The 12,980-nt window shown below is 47.9% G+C and overlaps 5 protein-coding genes and 1 non-coding gene across 6 annotated transcripts; 4 read left to right on the plus strand and 2 right to left on the minus strand.

The window, feature by feature from the left end:
- Positions 1-63: 63 nt before the first annotated feature.
- On the minus strand, positions 64-1,866 carry EDB93DRAFT_1149772 (transcription initiation factor IIF, beta subunit-domain-containing protein). The gene is made up of 6 exons (XM_041449644.1): positions 1,642-1,866; positions 1,033-1,584; positions 736-981; positions 564-683; positions 258-495; positions 64-178 (listed from the first exon to the last, which is right to left on the minus strand). Exons 1-4 carry the CDS (start codon positions 1,768-1,770, stop codon positions 564-566), a joined length of 1,047 nt encoding a protein of 348 aa, XP_041307023.1. The 5' UTR covers positions 1,771-1,866; the 3' UTR covers positions 64-178; positions 258-495.
- A 332-nt stretch (positions 1,867-2,198) lies between these two features.
- EDB93DRAFT_1251083 (S-adenosyl-L-methionine-dependent methyltransferase) lies at positions 2,199-3,791 on the plus strand (the record flags this gene model as incomplete). Its single annotated transcript, XM_041453112.1, has 7 exons — positions 2,199-2,261; positions 2,313-2,459; positions 2,519-2,629; positions 2,681-2,911; positions 2,963-3,313; positions 3,363-3,468; positions 3,523-3,791. The coding sequence occupies 7 exons, from the start codon at positions 2,199-2,201 to the stop codon at positions 3,789-3,791; spliced, it is 1,278 nt and encodes a 425-aa protein (XP_041307024.1).
- A 61-nt stretch (positions 3,792-3,852) lies between these two features.
- Positions 3,853-6,662, minus strand: EDB93DRAFT_485376 (uncharacterized protein). Its single transcript, XM_041456523.1, has 13 exons — positions 6,314-6,662; positions 6,177-6,255; positions 5,996-6,123; positions 5,927-5,944; positions 5,856-5,877; positions 5,721-5,804; positions 5,457-5,668; positions 5,098-5,332; positions 4,782-5,049; positions 4,527-4,729; positions 4,404-4,472; positions 4,026-4,347; positions 3,853-3,977 (listed from the first exon to the last, which is right to left on the minus strand). The coding sequence occupies exons 1-13, from the start codon at positions 6,555-6,557 to the stop codon at positions 3,915-3,917; spliced, it is 1,947 nt and encodes a 648-aa protein (XP_041307025.1). The 5' UTR covers positions 6,558-6,662; the 3' UTR covers positions 3,853-3,914.
- Positions 6,663-7,268: 606 nt separating this feature from the next.
- EDB93DRAFT_1149784 (Rho GTPase activation protein) lies at positions 7,269-9,512 on the plus strand. The gene is made up of 10 exons (XM_041449645.1): positions 7,269-7,667; positions 7,727-7,865; positions 7,921-7,943; positions 8,002-8,087; positions 8,152-8,238; positions 8,288-8,320; positions 8,373-8,388; positions 8,439-8,591; positions 8,640-8,981; positions 9,070-9,512. The coding sequence occupies exons 1-10, from the start codon at positions 7,565-7,567 to the stop codon at positions 9,303-9,305; spliced, it is 1,218 nt and encodes a 405-aa protein (XP_041307026.1). The 5' UTR covers positions 7,269-7,564; the 3' UTR covers positions 9,306-9,512.
- Positions 9,513-9,595: 83 nt separating this feature from the next.
- Positions 9,596-12,641, plus strand: EDB93DRAFT_1149795 (glycoside hydrolase family 17 protein). The gene is made up of 17 exons (XM_041449646.1): positions 9,596-9,914; positions 10,093-10,305; positions 10,365-10,602; positions 10,652-10,674; positions 10,728-10,748; positions 10,802-10,846; positions 10,899-11,074; positions 11,124-11,176; positions 11,232-11,368; positions 11,421-11,570; positions 11,620-11,685; positions 11,746-11,773; positions 11,833-11,867; positions 11,924-11,944; positions 11,996-12,019; positions 12,074-12,099; positions 12,153-12,641. Exons 1-17 carry the CDS (start codon positions 9,807-9,809, stop codon positions 12,187-12,189), a joined length of 1,401 nt encoding a protein of 466 aa, XP_041307027.1. The 5' UTR covers positions 9,596-9,806; the 3' UTR covers positions 12,190-12,641.
- An 82-nt stretch (positions 12,642-12,723) lies between these two features.
- EDB93DRAFT_t71 lies at positions 12,724-12,803 on the plus strand. Its single transcript has one exon. It is a non-coding gene; the product is annotated as a tRNA-Ala (tRNA).
- Positions 12,804-12,980: the final 177 nt, after the last annotated feature.

Consider the following 12,980-nt stretch of genomic DNA (forward strand, 5'->3'; position numbering starts at 1 on the left):
GAACGAGTGTCAGGATGATCAGACCGATTCCACCTCTTCACTGATGGACAACAGATATAAGACTTGTTGGTCGAGTGCAGGATCCCTAACAATCTCATGCCTGAGTCTAATTATTCCCAAAGTCCTGCTCTTAATAAAGAGGAACAGCGAGAGCGCTACTGAGAGCAGATCGGAACGTCTACTTTCCAAAGGTGAGCCTGTGAGATGAGAGAGCCGAAGAACTCGGTTGAAAGTTCAAAGGCTCATGAGTGGCTTACGCTATGGCACTAGATGACATATGGGCAGACACACTCGCCCATTGCTGTTTTACAGCTGCTGGAATGCGACGATGGTTTTCAGGCATGGCAACAGGACTACAATTGTGTCAGGTAGAGCGTCGGACGAGTGGCCATGCTGAAATACTTCGTGCGCTCAAGTATCGTAACAAACAGGGCCCTTTTGTTTGTCGAGCTCCACAAGCGATAGCGGAGATTCGGCCTATCAATATGAAATTAGCTGTAATGGAAGGCAGTTATATATACATGATGAGCAAAAAAGCAACGAGACCTCTCTGTGATGCAAACCTATGAAACTTCCTCCATGTCGTCATCCTCGTCTTCGTCCTCGTCATACTCATCAATCCCCATATCACCGGAGACCCCTTCTGGAAGCGAACTTGGTCCAGGGACATTTTCAGATTTCATCTGTTCTCTAGACTTCAGTTCTGAAAAACAATCATAACTAAAAATGAAATACCCCATCTTTGGCGAACACATCGTTCAGCTCCCACATTCCGTTGTACTCTCCGCTCCGATTCAAGGTAGCAATAGCAAGAAGGACCTCTTTAAGATATGCCTCAGGCTGCTGGGTGCGCTCGCGTAGTGGCTTAATGCTCCACCGGGGTTGCTCGCGAAAGAGTGTAAAAAGAAGATCCAAGAGTTGGTTGCGTGGCATACGCGCCATACGCTCAAATGTGCCCTTGGCAGGTTTGGGTCGAAATTTCTATGACATTGGGTTAGTCGTCAGCAATGATCTAGACAAGCAGACACGGACAATCATATTCGCAAACGACCCTGAGTTGACTCCACTGCTCAACCTGTTAATTCCTCCGCGGCTAACACCAGCATCTTCTATCATACGGATCTGCCTTCGTGGGGTGTTATATTTTCGAGTTCGTTCGCGCATTTGTTGCCTGTATGACTCGTTGAAAAGAGGGCGCAAATTACATTCATGTTTGATGCGGCCAGTTAGAATGGTCGTTCTAGCTCGAGGATTATATGAGGCGGAGTTTGGTCCAGAAGGCCCAGGGTCTTTGGGACGTTCTGCGACTACCAGCTGATTCTCAACGTCCTCGTTGACCATTTCAAGTTCATATCTGTCTACTTGCATGCCCCCCTCAACAGAAGGTATAAAAGCTGCGTCCGGAGAAAATACCGGCAGGCTCAGATCTCGTGGGGTCGGGTCATTCGGGTCAGGCGGCAAGAACAAGAAGATGCGAGGGGATCGACCAGATGGACTGACGGCATTTTTGTACACCCGGATTGTGGCAAGATGGACATCCTCTGCATCAGTGGCCGCCCAACGGGCCATGAGATGTTTTGGTATCTTCAGTCGCAAACAAACATTAGAAAGCCCGGAAAGTTAAAGGAATCAAGAGGTCACCTTGACAAGCCATACTCTCCCGTTTCCCTTGTCCAACATTAGCTCCTCATCAGGATCTGGCTGAGTGTCTTCATCGTTTTGTTCGGCCTCGAAAGGCTTCTTCTCATCTTCGACAGTCAAATCATCCATGAGAGTTGGTCCGAGACCTGGATAATAGATGTCATTAATCCTTGGTGAGCTAGCAAGTGCTGACTAAGCGAGTGAGTGCTGTTCCCTAACTCTATTCGCAACGGTCTCTACAGCATTCAATTTTAAATTAATTTCTTAGCCTAATTTACTGAGTATGTTCTACATACTGTACTAGCATATTCCAAGTAAAACACAAAACTGCTGAGAAATGGTGGAGATTGTTTGTCAACTTAAATGATGATTCGCAGGGTTCCGTCTTTGGAACCCTAGATTATTATTGCGGTGAATAATTCTAGCTGCTTGACCGAATTCTAGTTGAGATGTTCCGATCTGCTACAAGGCATGGTTCAAATGGACTGTCTTCGTGGCTCAGGCAGCCAAACTGCTGTCACGGTCTCAATGCAAGAACTATCCTGCGTGCCCGCATGATGTCTGGAGATTCCTTTGGTCCTCTGACGGATGTCGAGAAAATAATGCTGGATAGTGTGAAGGTGAGGTCCTCAACTACGCAACTTCTCCAGTATGGGTCTCATAAAATGAAGGCAACAGGTCCTATATCATTCTCGACATTCATGCAACTCAGTCTTGGGCACCCCACACATGGGTACTACATGAAGCCAGAACATGCTGTCTTTGGCACGCAAGGTGATTTTATCACCAGTCCTGAGATTAGCCAGATGTTTGGCGAGGTGAGATTCATGGTATCATATATATCACATCTTGACAACGCAAAATGCGCTACAAATAGCTTGTCGCGTTATGGATGATAAAACAGTGGATGGATATGAACGTCAAAATACCCTTCCGAGTGGTAGAACTCGGACCTGGTAGGGGGACGCTGATGAATGACATACTTCGGGTGAGTGATGTTGAACGGATGGTTGGTTTCTTCTCACCACGTTTCTTCCAGGTTTTGAAACAGCTTCCTGCAGCACGCGGAAAACTAAAGAGTATCCACCTTGTTGAGAGCAGTGCGGCTATGCGTGCTTTGCAAGAAGGCAAGCTTCGTAAGGCTTCTCAGGAAGGCAACTTCCAGATACTGTGGCATGACGCAATCGAGGAGATCGAGCCAGAGGAAGAGGTTTTCACTATGCTGGTCGCTCATGAGTTTTTCGACGCCCTTCCCGTGAACGTCATCGAGGTGAGTTCCCTTCAGAGACACAAACATCTGCTTTACTAGCGGGAATGATAGAGAACTCAACAAGGCTGGAACGAGGTACTAATCGCCCCCTCGAATGATCCAAGCATCAAATACACCATGCCCTCTTCGGACTCGGACCAAAATTCAGACTCTCCCCCGCAATTGCATCGCACGTCTTCACGCTGGACGCGTGTTCTTACGCCAACTCCGACAGCATCATCGACCCTCCTCGGACTTGCGTCTCCTCGGTTCTTTTCGCTCCCTGTGGGGACGCGTATAGAGGTATCCAGAGCGTCTATGAATCAAGCACGGGGTATTGGGAAACTCATCAATACCAAGGGCGGAGGATGCGCGCTTGTCATTGACTATGGTGCAGACAGAGCCTTTAACGATTCCTTGCGGGTAGGAACTCAGACGCATGCACTGAATTCTGCCTAATAACCGTTCACAGGCCTTCAAACAACATAAAATCGTTGATATCTTCTGCAGTCCCGGAGAGTGCGATGTTACGACAAATGTGGATTTTGCGTTGCTGAAAGAGTCTATGGCTGATCTTGGTACGTCTCATGATGGTGCTCTGCTGCATGATTATGGTTATTCAAGATGTACAGTCTCAACACATGGTCCCCTCTCCCAACGGACCTTCCTCATGTCTATGGGCATAGAAATCAGGGCCGCCGCTCTCGTACGTTCGGCTTCCTCTCTAGAGAGGAAAAAGGCGATCGAAGATGGTGCAAGTAGGCTCATTGACCCCCTTGGGATGGGTGAGCAGTACAAGGTTCTTGGGGCTGTTTCGAAAGTTATGGGAGAAGAAGGTCAAGATGTTGGTGAGGTTTGGCCATTCACAGTCATTCAAGATAGTGCACAACAATCCATTTAATTGTTGAGTAGGCGTACAACGCACAAGAAAACAATAAATACAACACGTGGTAAAGTCCTGAGAATCAACAGCATACCACAAAATCGCAATAAGATACACCGACATCGCCGAGGAGCCTAAGTTTTATGCGTAGCGAGCCTTGATAATGTCCGCCAATTTCTCGGCTGTCGCAATAACCGCACCAGTCTAGATCTCTGTCAGTTTTCACGGCTATCGGTCAGAGCTTCTACATACCGGGTGTCCTGAGACCAATTTAGGGAAAACACTTGCATCGCACACCCGGAGCCCCTGAGTGCCCTTGACACGCAACTCCGAGTCCACGACGCCGCCAGCTCCCATCGAACACGTCCCTACCGGGTGATACAACGTTTCTACACGGTCTCTAACAAGATCCGCCAGCTCTGCGTCACTTAGACTGGAGATGTGATGGTCAAGTTCGGGGTGGTATGAGGCATCCACGTCGGTGACAGAGGTCATGGGTGCTGTATGTGCGATTTTGATACCAGCGCGGACACCTCGAACGAGTACATCGACATCGTGTTTTGTTTCGAGGTAGCTGGCCCGTGATAATAATAAGAAAAGAGTAAGATTGAAGTAAGCGGGTTAGCCTACTTTGGATCCATGAGCGGATCATCCCAAGGGTCGGCAGATTTGAGAAGGAGCGATCCTTTACTTGTAGGACTGGCAGCACAGAATGTCATGGTTGAGTTTGAAGTAGAAACTTTGATGGCTTACCGTAATAAGGTAATGATCATCTGATATGCCTGGAGCTTTGGGTTGAGTGATATGTTGTGTGCGCGTACTGCACCGGCACACATGATGATCTCGATGTCTGGTGCGTCTGGGCCTGAGTTTGTATCTTCGAGGTCATTGTTGTACTCGGCAGGCGGGAAGAGGACCTGGTCGTCTGATCGGAAAAATGCTACAGACTCGCCGACCTATTATACTATTCAGTACGAGTGATATGAGGGCAAGTAAGACTTGACGAACATTAGAAGTGAGTGGGCCGGTGCCCCACAGTTGATACCGCAGCAAGTCGCGTAAAAACAAGCGCATGGTGTTCAAACTGTGAGGCGTAAAGTGGTGAAACGTAATTCCGTTCTTTTCCCTGAACCGGATATTGACTGATGGGTGATCCATGAGATTAACCCCAACGCTGGGAGCGTCGAGCACAACCGGGATGTTGTGACGTAAAAGCTGCGCAGCTGGACCAATGCCAGAAAGCATCAAGATCTGAGGAGAGTGTACGGCGCCGCCGCTAAGGAAAGGTAAGTAATGGTTTTGAGAACATCAAACAGTCACGCACCAGACAATGACTTCCTTGGTTGCTCGTGCACGGAACGTGGGCCCGACTTTATTCACATGAGATTTGCTGGCAAACTCGACACCAGTGACACGTGGTGTGCTGCTGGATGTGTCAAGAAGAACCTTAGAGACGCGCGCGTGAGTGACGACTTTCAAATTCGGACGGGCAAGGACGTCGTCAGTGAGGTATGCAGACTCGGTAGTTACACGAGTGCTCTTGCTGTCGATGTACATCACTACGTATCAGTTGTTCATTATTTGTCGAGCCTGAAGTCAGTGCTAGTGAACTCACTGATCTGTGCCACATTAATGACCTGTGTCAGCGAGCCTTGAAACATCAAATCCTCGAAATTAGTAGACTTGCCTTATTTGTCCCCTTCGTTCCCTTGGTCGTACAGAAATCGGGTGAGAAAGGTATGCCGACGTTAATGCTTGCCTCGATAAAAGCTTGGGCGCCTGGCCATATGTAGGGGCTGTACCTAATCTCAACAGGTCCATTGGCACCGCGGAGGAGTGGATCGACGTGTGGGAAGCGCGGGTCTGGGGTATATTTCTCAAACTTACGAATATACCTGAGCAACAAAGTTATCAGAAGTGAGGAGAAAGGAGAAAGAAACTACGTGCTTGCTGAAATTATTCCACGACCAGGATTGGTCGCCAGAAATTTCCGCCCATTCGTCGAAATCGGACGGTGCACCGTATTGTGCGCTAAGATAATAGAGATAAGTCGAACCCGCAGGCAGATGCATTACGACTCACATCATGGCATTCATAGCAGAACCTGAGAAACATCAAGATATTTCCTTACCGGGAGAACGACGACTACTTACAGCCTCCGAGAAGTTTAGCTGGACATACGGCGATCAGTTACCACTAAGAAGCTGAAAAATACAACATACCACGAGGCCAGAATTTTCTCTTATTACCTGCATGTTGCTGAGGCTCGGTATAAAAATGGTAGTCCCATTGACTGCGCATTAATTTCGCGAAGGCGGCGGGTGTCTTGCTTAAGGGGATATTTTTAGAGCTATGAAGAAGTTGAGCATGTCAGAAGTAAACAATACCCTTAAAGACACTGACCTTCCACCAGCCTCGATGAGTAGAATGCGCAGGTTTGAGTTTTCGGAGAGACGTGATGCCAGAACACATCCTGCTGTGCCTAGATGACGTTTGGAAGATATGAAATGTAGCTATATGGATCATTGAATGTGTCACACCTCCTCCAACAATGATGAAGTCCCACTCATCAAACTCTGCTCCGTGGTCGTCATTGACTTTCCTCGCTACTTTCGCATAGTCTGTTATGAGCTTTGATTGTTTCGCGGTGAGATACCTCAGGACGATCGTTAACGCCACTACGCCCGCTGCTGCACCAAGAGAGAGCCTAGTCGGGGTGGTAGCGCGAGCCTGAATGGCCTCCAGAACGCCAAGCAGCTTTGCCAGCACGTCTGTATGGATCATGATTTACGAGGTAGTGGAAGGAGATAGAGGGGAACGGAAAATGCCTGTAGGCCTGATGTAAGTGGTGACGCCGCTTAATCGAAGACAGTACTTGATGCTGAAAGCTTGTGTGTCTGTATCGCGGAAAGTGTTTATGTGGGAGCCGGTGTGCTTACACCTGAAGGCCAGCTCACAAATTTAGATCCGGATGCTAAACTTGGATGAGCTATCATGATTACGGCATCGCGACTCGTTGACGATTGCCGACTCGTGACCGAGCTGGCCACAAAACGTGACAACAACGCGAACGGTACTAGTCATTCAACGGAACCAACGAGAAATTTGTGCCTGATAGTGGTAAGTCTTCGAAAGTCCCCGGGGCCCGTGATTAATATCTACTCAGGCCTAAGAGCGCACTGAGTTGGTATTGCGCCGCGCTGCACGAGCAAAAGGCAAAAGAATCTCAGGCGTACACTCTCTTCCGAGGTTGAACGTTGAAACGTTGAAAACCCATAGTCAAATTCCCCCCTCCGTGGTCATGAGATCGAGGCTATAGCTAGACTAGACCAGGAACTTCATTCTTATCTAAACTTGCACTAGTTGGATCAGAATTCGAGAAAGTCGCATTACATAGTTTAAAAATCACTACGCCAACTTCTTTTGTCTAATGATAGTCTATAGCGTACACTATAAGTAGTCTGCAATGCATAGCATGTTTTTTATTCAAAGATAGTTCTAGCCAAGGTCCCGAGCTCCCTAGTACTAGAGGCCCCGTGACTAATAGTACTGCTTGCATTTTAGTGCTGTGTGTGGCTGTGCTCCGAAGAAGCACCAATTGCGGGTCACGACCATATTCCACCGCCCCAAAGTATTCTACAGGCTTTCCGTTCAACTACTCATCGTGGCCCGTGCTGGCCTCCTTTCAACGCTTATTCCCTCTCGTCTTCCTCTCAAGAACCAAACGATCCCGCAGAAGTAATACCCTCCCTATCACTGAGTCTCGGCATAGCCCCCCTCAAACTTCAAACATGCCTTCAGACAGCCCCCCGCCAACAAAAGCTGGCCTCCTCAAGTGGTGGACTCAATTCACCCATGCTCAGAATCGCAAAAAGGATTCCGACTCGAGTAGAAGTCTGTACTATTCTTACCTCCGGCCCATCACGTCGACTAATTTGCAACCTATTATACAGCTGTAGATCAAGAGGAACATCCGGTGTTTCAAAAACCACTCAAAGAGAGTCTGAGGTATGCAAGCGTGCAGATTTCGACTGCCAATGCAAACGGCGAGCTGTATATTTGGGGGTACATACCTGTCGTTGTAGCGAAATGGTGAGTAGTGCTACCTTGCATCGTTTTGACTAGTTGTGTACCTTGGCTCCTCTAGTGGCCTTTATCTCAAAGAAAATGGTGCGTGTACATGGTATATATGATGTGAAATTTGACCTCAATGTTCTGCATCTATCAGCTACAGAGGTAGAGGGGACGTTTCGTGTCAATGGTTCTACTAAGCGCATGCGAGATCTACAAGCCGCTTTCGAGACACCACCACGTGTGCGTACAAATTGCTACTATATAGCACCATGAAATTCAATTGATGTATTATTTTTGCCATCAGTACGGGAAATCCTTGGACTGGAAAAATGAACATTTTACAACACATGACGTTGCAAGCGTCTTTCGTAGATATCTAACTCAGATGCCTGTCAGTGGCACTCCACGCTCCACGCTGTGCGTACTCATGTCCCACTCAGGAACCCGTAATACCGCACGATATGTATCACGATGTGAGTGTATGCTACTTCCTTTGTTGATTGAGGCTGACTTTTTTTCAATCAGTTCCGGGACGTTTTGCGTAAGGAGTTTTAAAGGCTTGAGGCACAAGCTGAATTCAAGCCTGTGCAGGAAAGAAACCATTCAACTATGATGAAGTGATTGCAACGTACAAGCGTCTAATCCAACGTATGCCCCGCGCGAACCAATACCTTCTTCTCTACGTATTGGATCTATTATCAGTATTTGCACGAAAATCAGATAAGAATCTCATGACGGCCACAAGTACGCCGAACCCCTCTGCGATTAACTTTATTCTCATCTTCCGCGCAGATCTCGCAGTGATTTTTCGGCCCGGCCTTATATCCCATCCTAACCACGAAATGTCACCTGGGGAACATGCGCTAAGCCAACGTGTTCTCGAATTTCTCATTGCGCAACAGGATTGGTTCTTACTCGACATACCACCGCCACCACGATCGGAGCAGAGCTCTTCGTGGAAACCACCACCACGGCCCCACCATGCACACACACAGGTACCGAGTGAGGAAGACTCGGATCTTGTTGTTGTGCCTAGCTCAGATGACGAGCACACGCCAATTTCTGGAGGCTGGAAGCTTGTTGGCCGTGACAGACGGCGCATTTACCGGCGCCGCACGACGCTAGAATACACTGGTGGGTCATTCCTGGGGGACCGCCCATCAGTTGGACCGTCGCTGAAGTCGAAGGGCACCCCTTCGTGATTGTGCCACACTTTTTTTAGGTTCGCTGGACAGATCAGAAGATATTGATAGTGGACAATTGTCGCCTGTCTTGGAGACACCAACATCCCGCCCCGTAAGCCAAGCTTCAGGTCCCGCAGCAGTAGGAGTGAGCCGAAGTCGGACGCTGCCCTCCAATCGAGGGAGCACAGACGAGGAGAAACATCGCGCTAGGGTGCTCAGAAAACAGAAACGAGCATCAGCTCAGCCGCGACCTGGGACCCATGCGGGTGGGTAGGATGGGAGGGAGTGAGCACCTGGAAGTTTGTGATATTAATATACTTTTTTGAGGCGAGCATGGCGTTATTGTGCCGATTTCCCGGTCCCCCGTTTTATTTTTTTCCCTTTTTACCGGTCTGGACAATTGCATTTTGAGTTTTTCTATGTATACTTTAGGGCTGTCAAGTAGCTACACTTCGGGAAATAACAAGGACAGTTGTTTTCATACCGCGGACCAGGCTCGGTAACGGCAGATATATAACTAATATTGCGATTCCGCAGCATCTAATTTTGTCTATCGAAGGAAAGATTTGCACCACAATAAGGCCGGGGGTGCCCGTCGTCATCAAGGCTGGGTAGGTTCAAATAAGAATAGGCAATCCTTGATGCGTGGGTCTGGGCGTGAAGTTACTAAGGGCGCGTTCAATCAGGCGACCCTCACGAGGCACGGGAAATTAAAGCCAGCTGTCGTTCCAACGTGTTTCTCTAGATCTCTTCTGTGATCCTTAACTTCCAAAAAATGCAACGAAGTGGGTACTCGAGCTCAATGCAACAGGTAGCACCCTACAGGGACACCCCTACGACATACACTGGCAGTCCAAACCTGCAAGACAACAATGACCCCGTAGTAAGAACCCCCGTTACCATTCATTATGTTGGGAATCACATACGTATATATTATTTGGAGCATCTAGTCTGAAACCCGAGCTCGCTTGGATTTCTGCTGGTTCAATTGTTTCCGTTCCAGTCTCTTTCGCTTGCGCCTCTACATACATCTTTCTCTGAACTAAATTTCTGCTGCGCAGGCCACACACGCTCGTTCACCCTTTGACTCGTCGCACGATCTCTCATCGGAGCCAACGCTCAGGAATTCTCCAACACAACAACCACTTGCAGGCCAGCCCACCTCAACCGTGACCTACATGCCCGTTCCACAATCAGGATACCAGAACATGGAGCCTCGCAACAGCGACTGGCTGGAGCAGACGCAGAAGGCGAGCAGGCGGTCAAGACTCATCGTGAGTATCGCTCTCAACCTACGCAGTGTTTGACCGCCTAACGACGTCCTGCTGAAAAGGTCATTGGCTCGGTTACCACCCTTATTATCCTAATCGCTGCCGGTATCGCAGTTGGTGTCACGCTCTCGAAAAAGAGCACGAACAACAACAGCTCGAGTTCGAGCAGTAGCGTTCCAGCTGGGACGAACCCCAATGATCCGAGTAATTTCCCGAAAAATTCTGCTTTGGTCAATTCATTCTATGGCATCGCGTATACGCCACTGGGCTCCCAGCTCCCGGACTGTGGCAATAGTCTAAGTACGTAAAGTCGCGTTATCTTGGTTGGAATGTATCTAATGTACCACAGCGGAGGTCATTGAGGATATTCAGGTAGATATTTCGAGGAATTTTTCTGAGTGGTCGTTATCTTACATTATGTATAGCTGTTGTCTCAGCTCACATCTGTGGGTGGTTCGGTGGTGTGTTATATGTCATGCACTCATTCTGCGATTACCAGACTATCCGTCTTTATGGCTCTGACTGCAACCAGTCCTCCCTCGTCGTAAGTTGTCATGTGGACTGTTTTTGATGTATCTATCTACACTTGTTTGCAGCTTGCCGCCATTCAGGCTACGAAGGTCAACATGTCTGTCTATCTCGGCAACTACCCCGATGCCACCGATAATGGGGCTGCGTACACACGCCAGAAAGGCGAAATTCAAACCGCTCTTCAACAATACGGTGGATCCAACGTAGCCGGCATCACAGTCGGCAATGAATTCATCCTTGAGTCAGCATTCGTCTCTGAAGTCTAAACTGTTGGCTAAACCAGCTCTTAGTTACATCACATCACAGGGCCAGACGGATCCTAACGGCTCCGCAGGACAGGCAGGCGAGTTCATGGTTTTCCTTCCCGCTGAAACACATTTCCAATTGTTTTGTCACAGCCGCGGCGATGTTGGTACCTTGGATTAACGATACTCGTTCAATGTTGTCCTCGATGGGTCTGAGTAATATCCTAGTCGGTAATGCAGACGCTGGAAGTTATTTCAATAACGAAGTGCTAGCTGCTGTCGACTATGGGGTTGGTATCTCTGTCTATATGTATGTTTGGTGTGCCTACTTATGTTGTGCAGATGGCGAACGTTCACCCGTGGTTCGCCAATCAATCGATTGCTAACGCTGCCGCATGGACGGCCGAATTCTTCAGCACCACAGATGTCGCTCTTGCTCAATCTCTTCCGAACAAACCGAAGATGTTCATTGCTGAAACTGGCTGGCCGACTGTTTGTTTGCTTTCTCTTTCATCCTTGACTCGTCTAACCTGCACAACAGGGTAGTTCTTCTTTCAATGCTAACCCGAACGATGGCCCTTCGCTCGCTTCGGTGGAAAACTTGCAGGTGGGATTCGTTCTAGTCTCGTCGCTTGTGACACAATGATTACTCATTTTGTGCTGGCAGATATTTATAAACGATTTCGCATGTCAAGGTATGTGTTTCTTCTCACAGGGAGCAAAGATAATTGATAGCTCAACATTACGTCAATAGCTACCAAAAACGGAACTGGATACTTTTTCTTTGAGGTGAGTATTCGGTCTCCCAACGTTTAAATTGTACTCACTGCAATGTGCGACAATAGTACAGTGACGAGCCTTGGAAGGTAAGTTTGCACTCGCAATGTCCAGGAGCGGAGTCTGACTTTGCCTTGCAGAACGTGACGTATGGTGGCGTAGAGGTAAAGTTCAGATATTTTTGGTTTCGTCATGGTGATCTCACCCTTACTCGCTAGGGATACTGGGGCTTGTTCGACGCTAAGTAAAATCTCTTATTCCACGTTATCTTTGTGTGGTGCTAATGTCTATTGATAGCAAAAACCTGAAAAACATCACAATCCCTACATGCTAGTCTGTTCTTTCTCACTCGGACACATACCCCATGCGGACTCCATAGCTATATATCTAGATCTCAGCCATGGGATTCTGTTCACCACTAGCCCTCTATCCATGCCATTTTTTTTTCTGCATGCGGCGGTGGATGGGCTGGTGATCTTGATAGAACGCTCACTTCGAAAGGACTATGTTATGTTGCATCTCTATCTGCGATTTCGTCGTCTAGCTTTGATTGACTGACGTTTTTGATGATGTATTTAATACCCGTATAGACTACTGAGCACTTAGCTCATGGACATGGACGGTGTTGGTTGATATGAATTTATATGCCATCCTTGGTCATGGTGGTCGAACCGCTAACTAGGCTGTTCTTTTGAGTGGAGGAAAATGTCGAGCTGTGTCGGCAGGGATCTTGTAAACAATTGATATTGAGATCTTAAGCATGAAATGTTTGATCGTTCTGGTGAACTTGATGGGTCAATGATCTTTTTGAGAAGGCCCTAATCCGAAGTTAATCAGCCATTCCCGCACGGCGTTAAGCGCCTATCATGGGCATTTAGCGCAGTGGTAGCGCGTATGCTTTGCATACTAGCATGTATAAGGTCCAGAGTTCAATCCTCTGAATGTCCATTTTTTTGTTGTGAACTATCGCCATGTGAAACTTGACTTTTGTTCTTGGTGTTTGAGGCCCTTGTGTGTGATCAAACAAGGAGATGTGATGATCGGAGGAATGCTTGACAGACAAGTGACACCTACAGGTGAAACTTGACAATATGGATATGATGGCGCCGTGGGGATAAATAAAAC

This window comes from Suillus bovinus (assembly GCF_016758785.1).
Source record: "Suillus bovinus strain UH-Sbo-P2 chromosome Unknown EDB93scaffold_33, whole genome shotgun sequence".
In the NCBI taxonomy this organism is placed as follows: Eukaryota; Fungi; Basidiomycota; class Agaricomycetes; order Boletales; family Suillaceae; genus Suillus; species Suillus bovinus.

Coding starts and splice junctions, on each gene's coding strand:
- EDB93DRAFT_1149772 (XM_041449644.1), bottom strand. CDS start 1,770: ATGGATGATTTGACTGTCGAAGATGAGAAGAAGCCTTTCGAGGCCGAA. Junction 982..1,032: donor GGTCGTTTGCGAATATGATT/GTCCGTGTCTGC, acceptor CCAATGTCATAG/AAATTTCGACCCAAACCTGC. Junction 684..735: donor ATGTGTTCGCCAAAGATGGG/GTATTTCATTTT, acceptor TCTAGAGAACAG/ATGAAATCTGAAAATGTCCC.
- EDB93DRAFT_485376 (XM_041456523.1), bottom strand. CDS start 6,557: ATGATCCATACAGACGTGCTGGCAAAGCTGCTTGGCGTTCTGGAGGCC. Junction 6,124..6,176: donor CTCATCGAGGCTGGTGGAAG/GTCAGTGTCTTT, acceptor ACTTCTTCATAG/CTCTAAAAATATCCCCTTAA. Junction 4,473..4,526: donor ATGATCATTACCTTATTACG/GTAAGCCATCAA, acceptor CTGTGCTGCCAG/TCCTACAAGTAAAGGATCGC.
- EDB93DRAFT_1149784 (XM_041449645.1), top strand. CDS start 7,565: ATGCCTTCAGACAGCCCCCCGCCAACAAAAGCTGGCCTCCTCAAGTGG. Junction 8,239..8,287: donor GATATCTAACTCAGATGCCT/GTCAGTGGCACT, acceptor TGTCCCACTCAG/GAACCCGTAATACCGCACGA. Junction 8,982..9,069: donor CACGACGCTAGAATACACTG/GTGGGTCATTCC, acceptor CACTTTTTTTAG/GTTCGCTGGACAGATCAGAA.
- EDB93DRAFT_1149795 (XM_041449646.1), top strand. CDS start 9,807: ATGCAACGAAGTGGGTACTCGAGCTCAATGCAACAGGTAGCACCCTAC. Junction 10,603..10,651: donor GGACTGTGGCAATAGTCTAA/GTACGTAAAGTC, acceptor AATGTACCACAG/CGGAGGTCATTGAGGATATT. Junction 12,020..12,073: donor TGACGTATGGTGGCGTAGAG/GTAAAGTTCAGA, acceptor CTTACTCGCTAG/GGATACTGGGGCTTGTTCGA.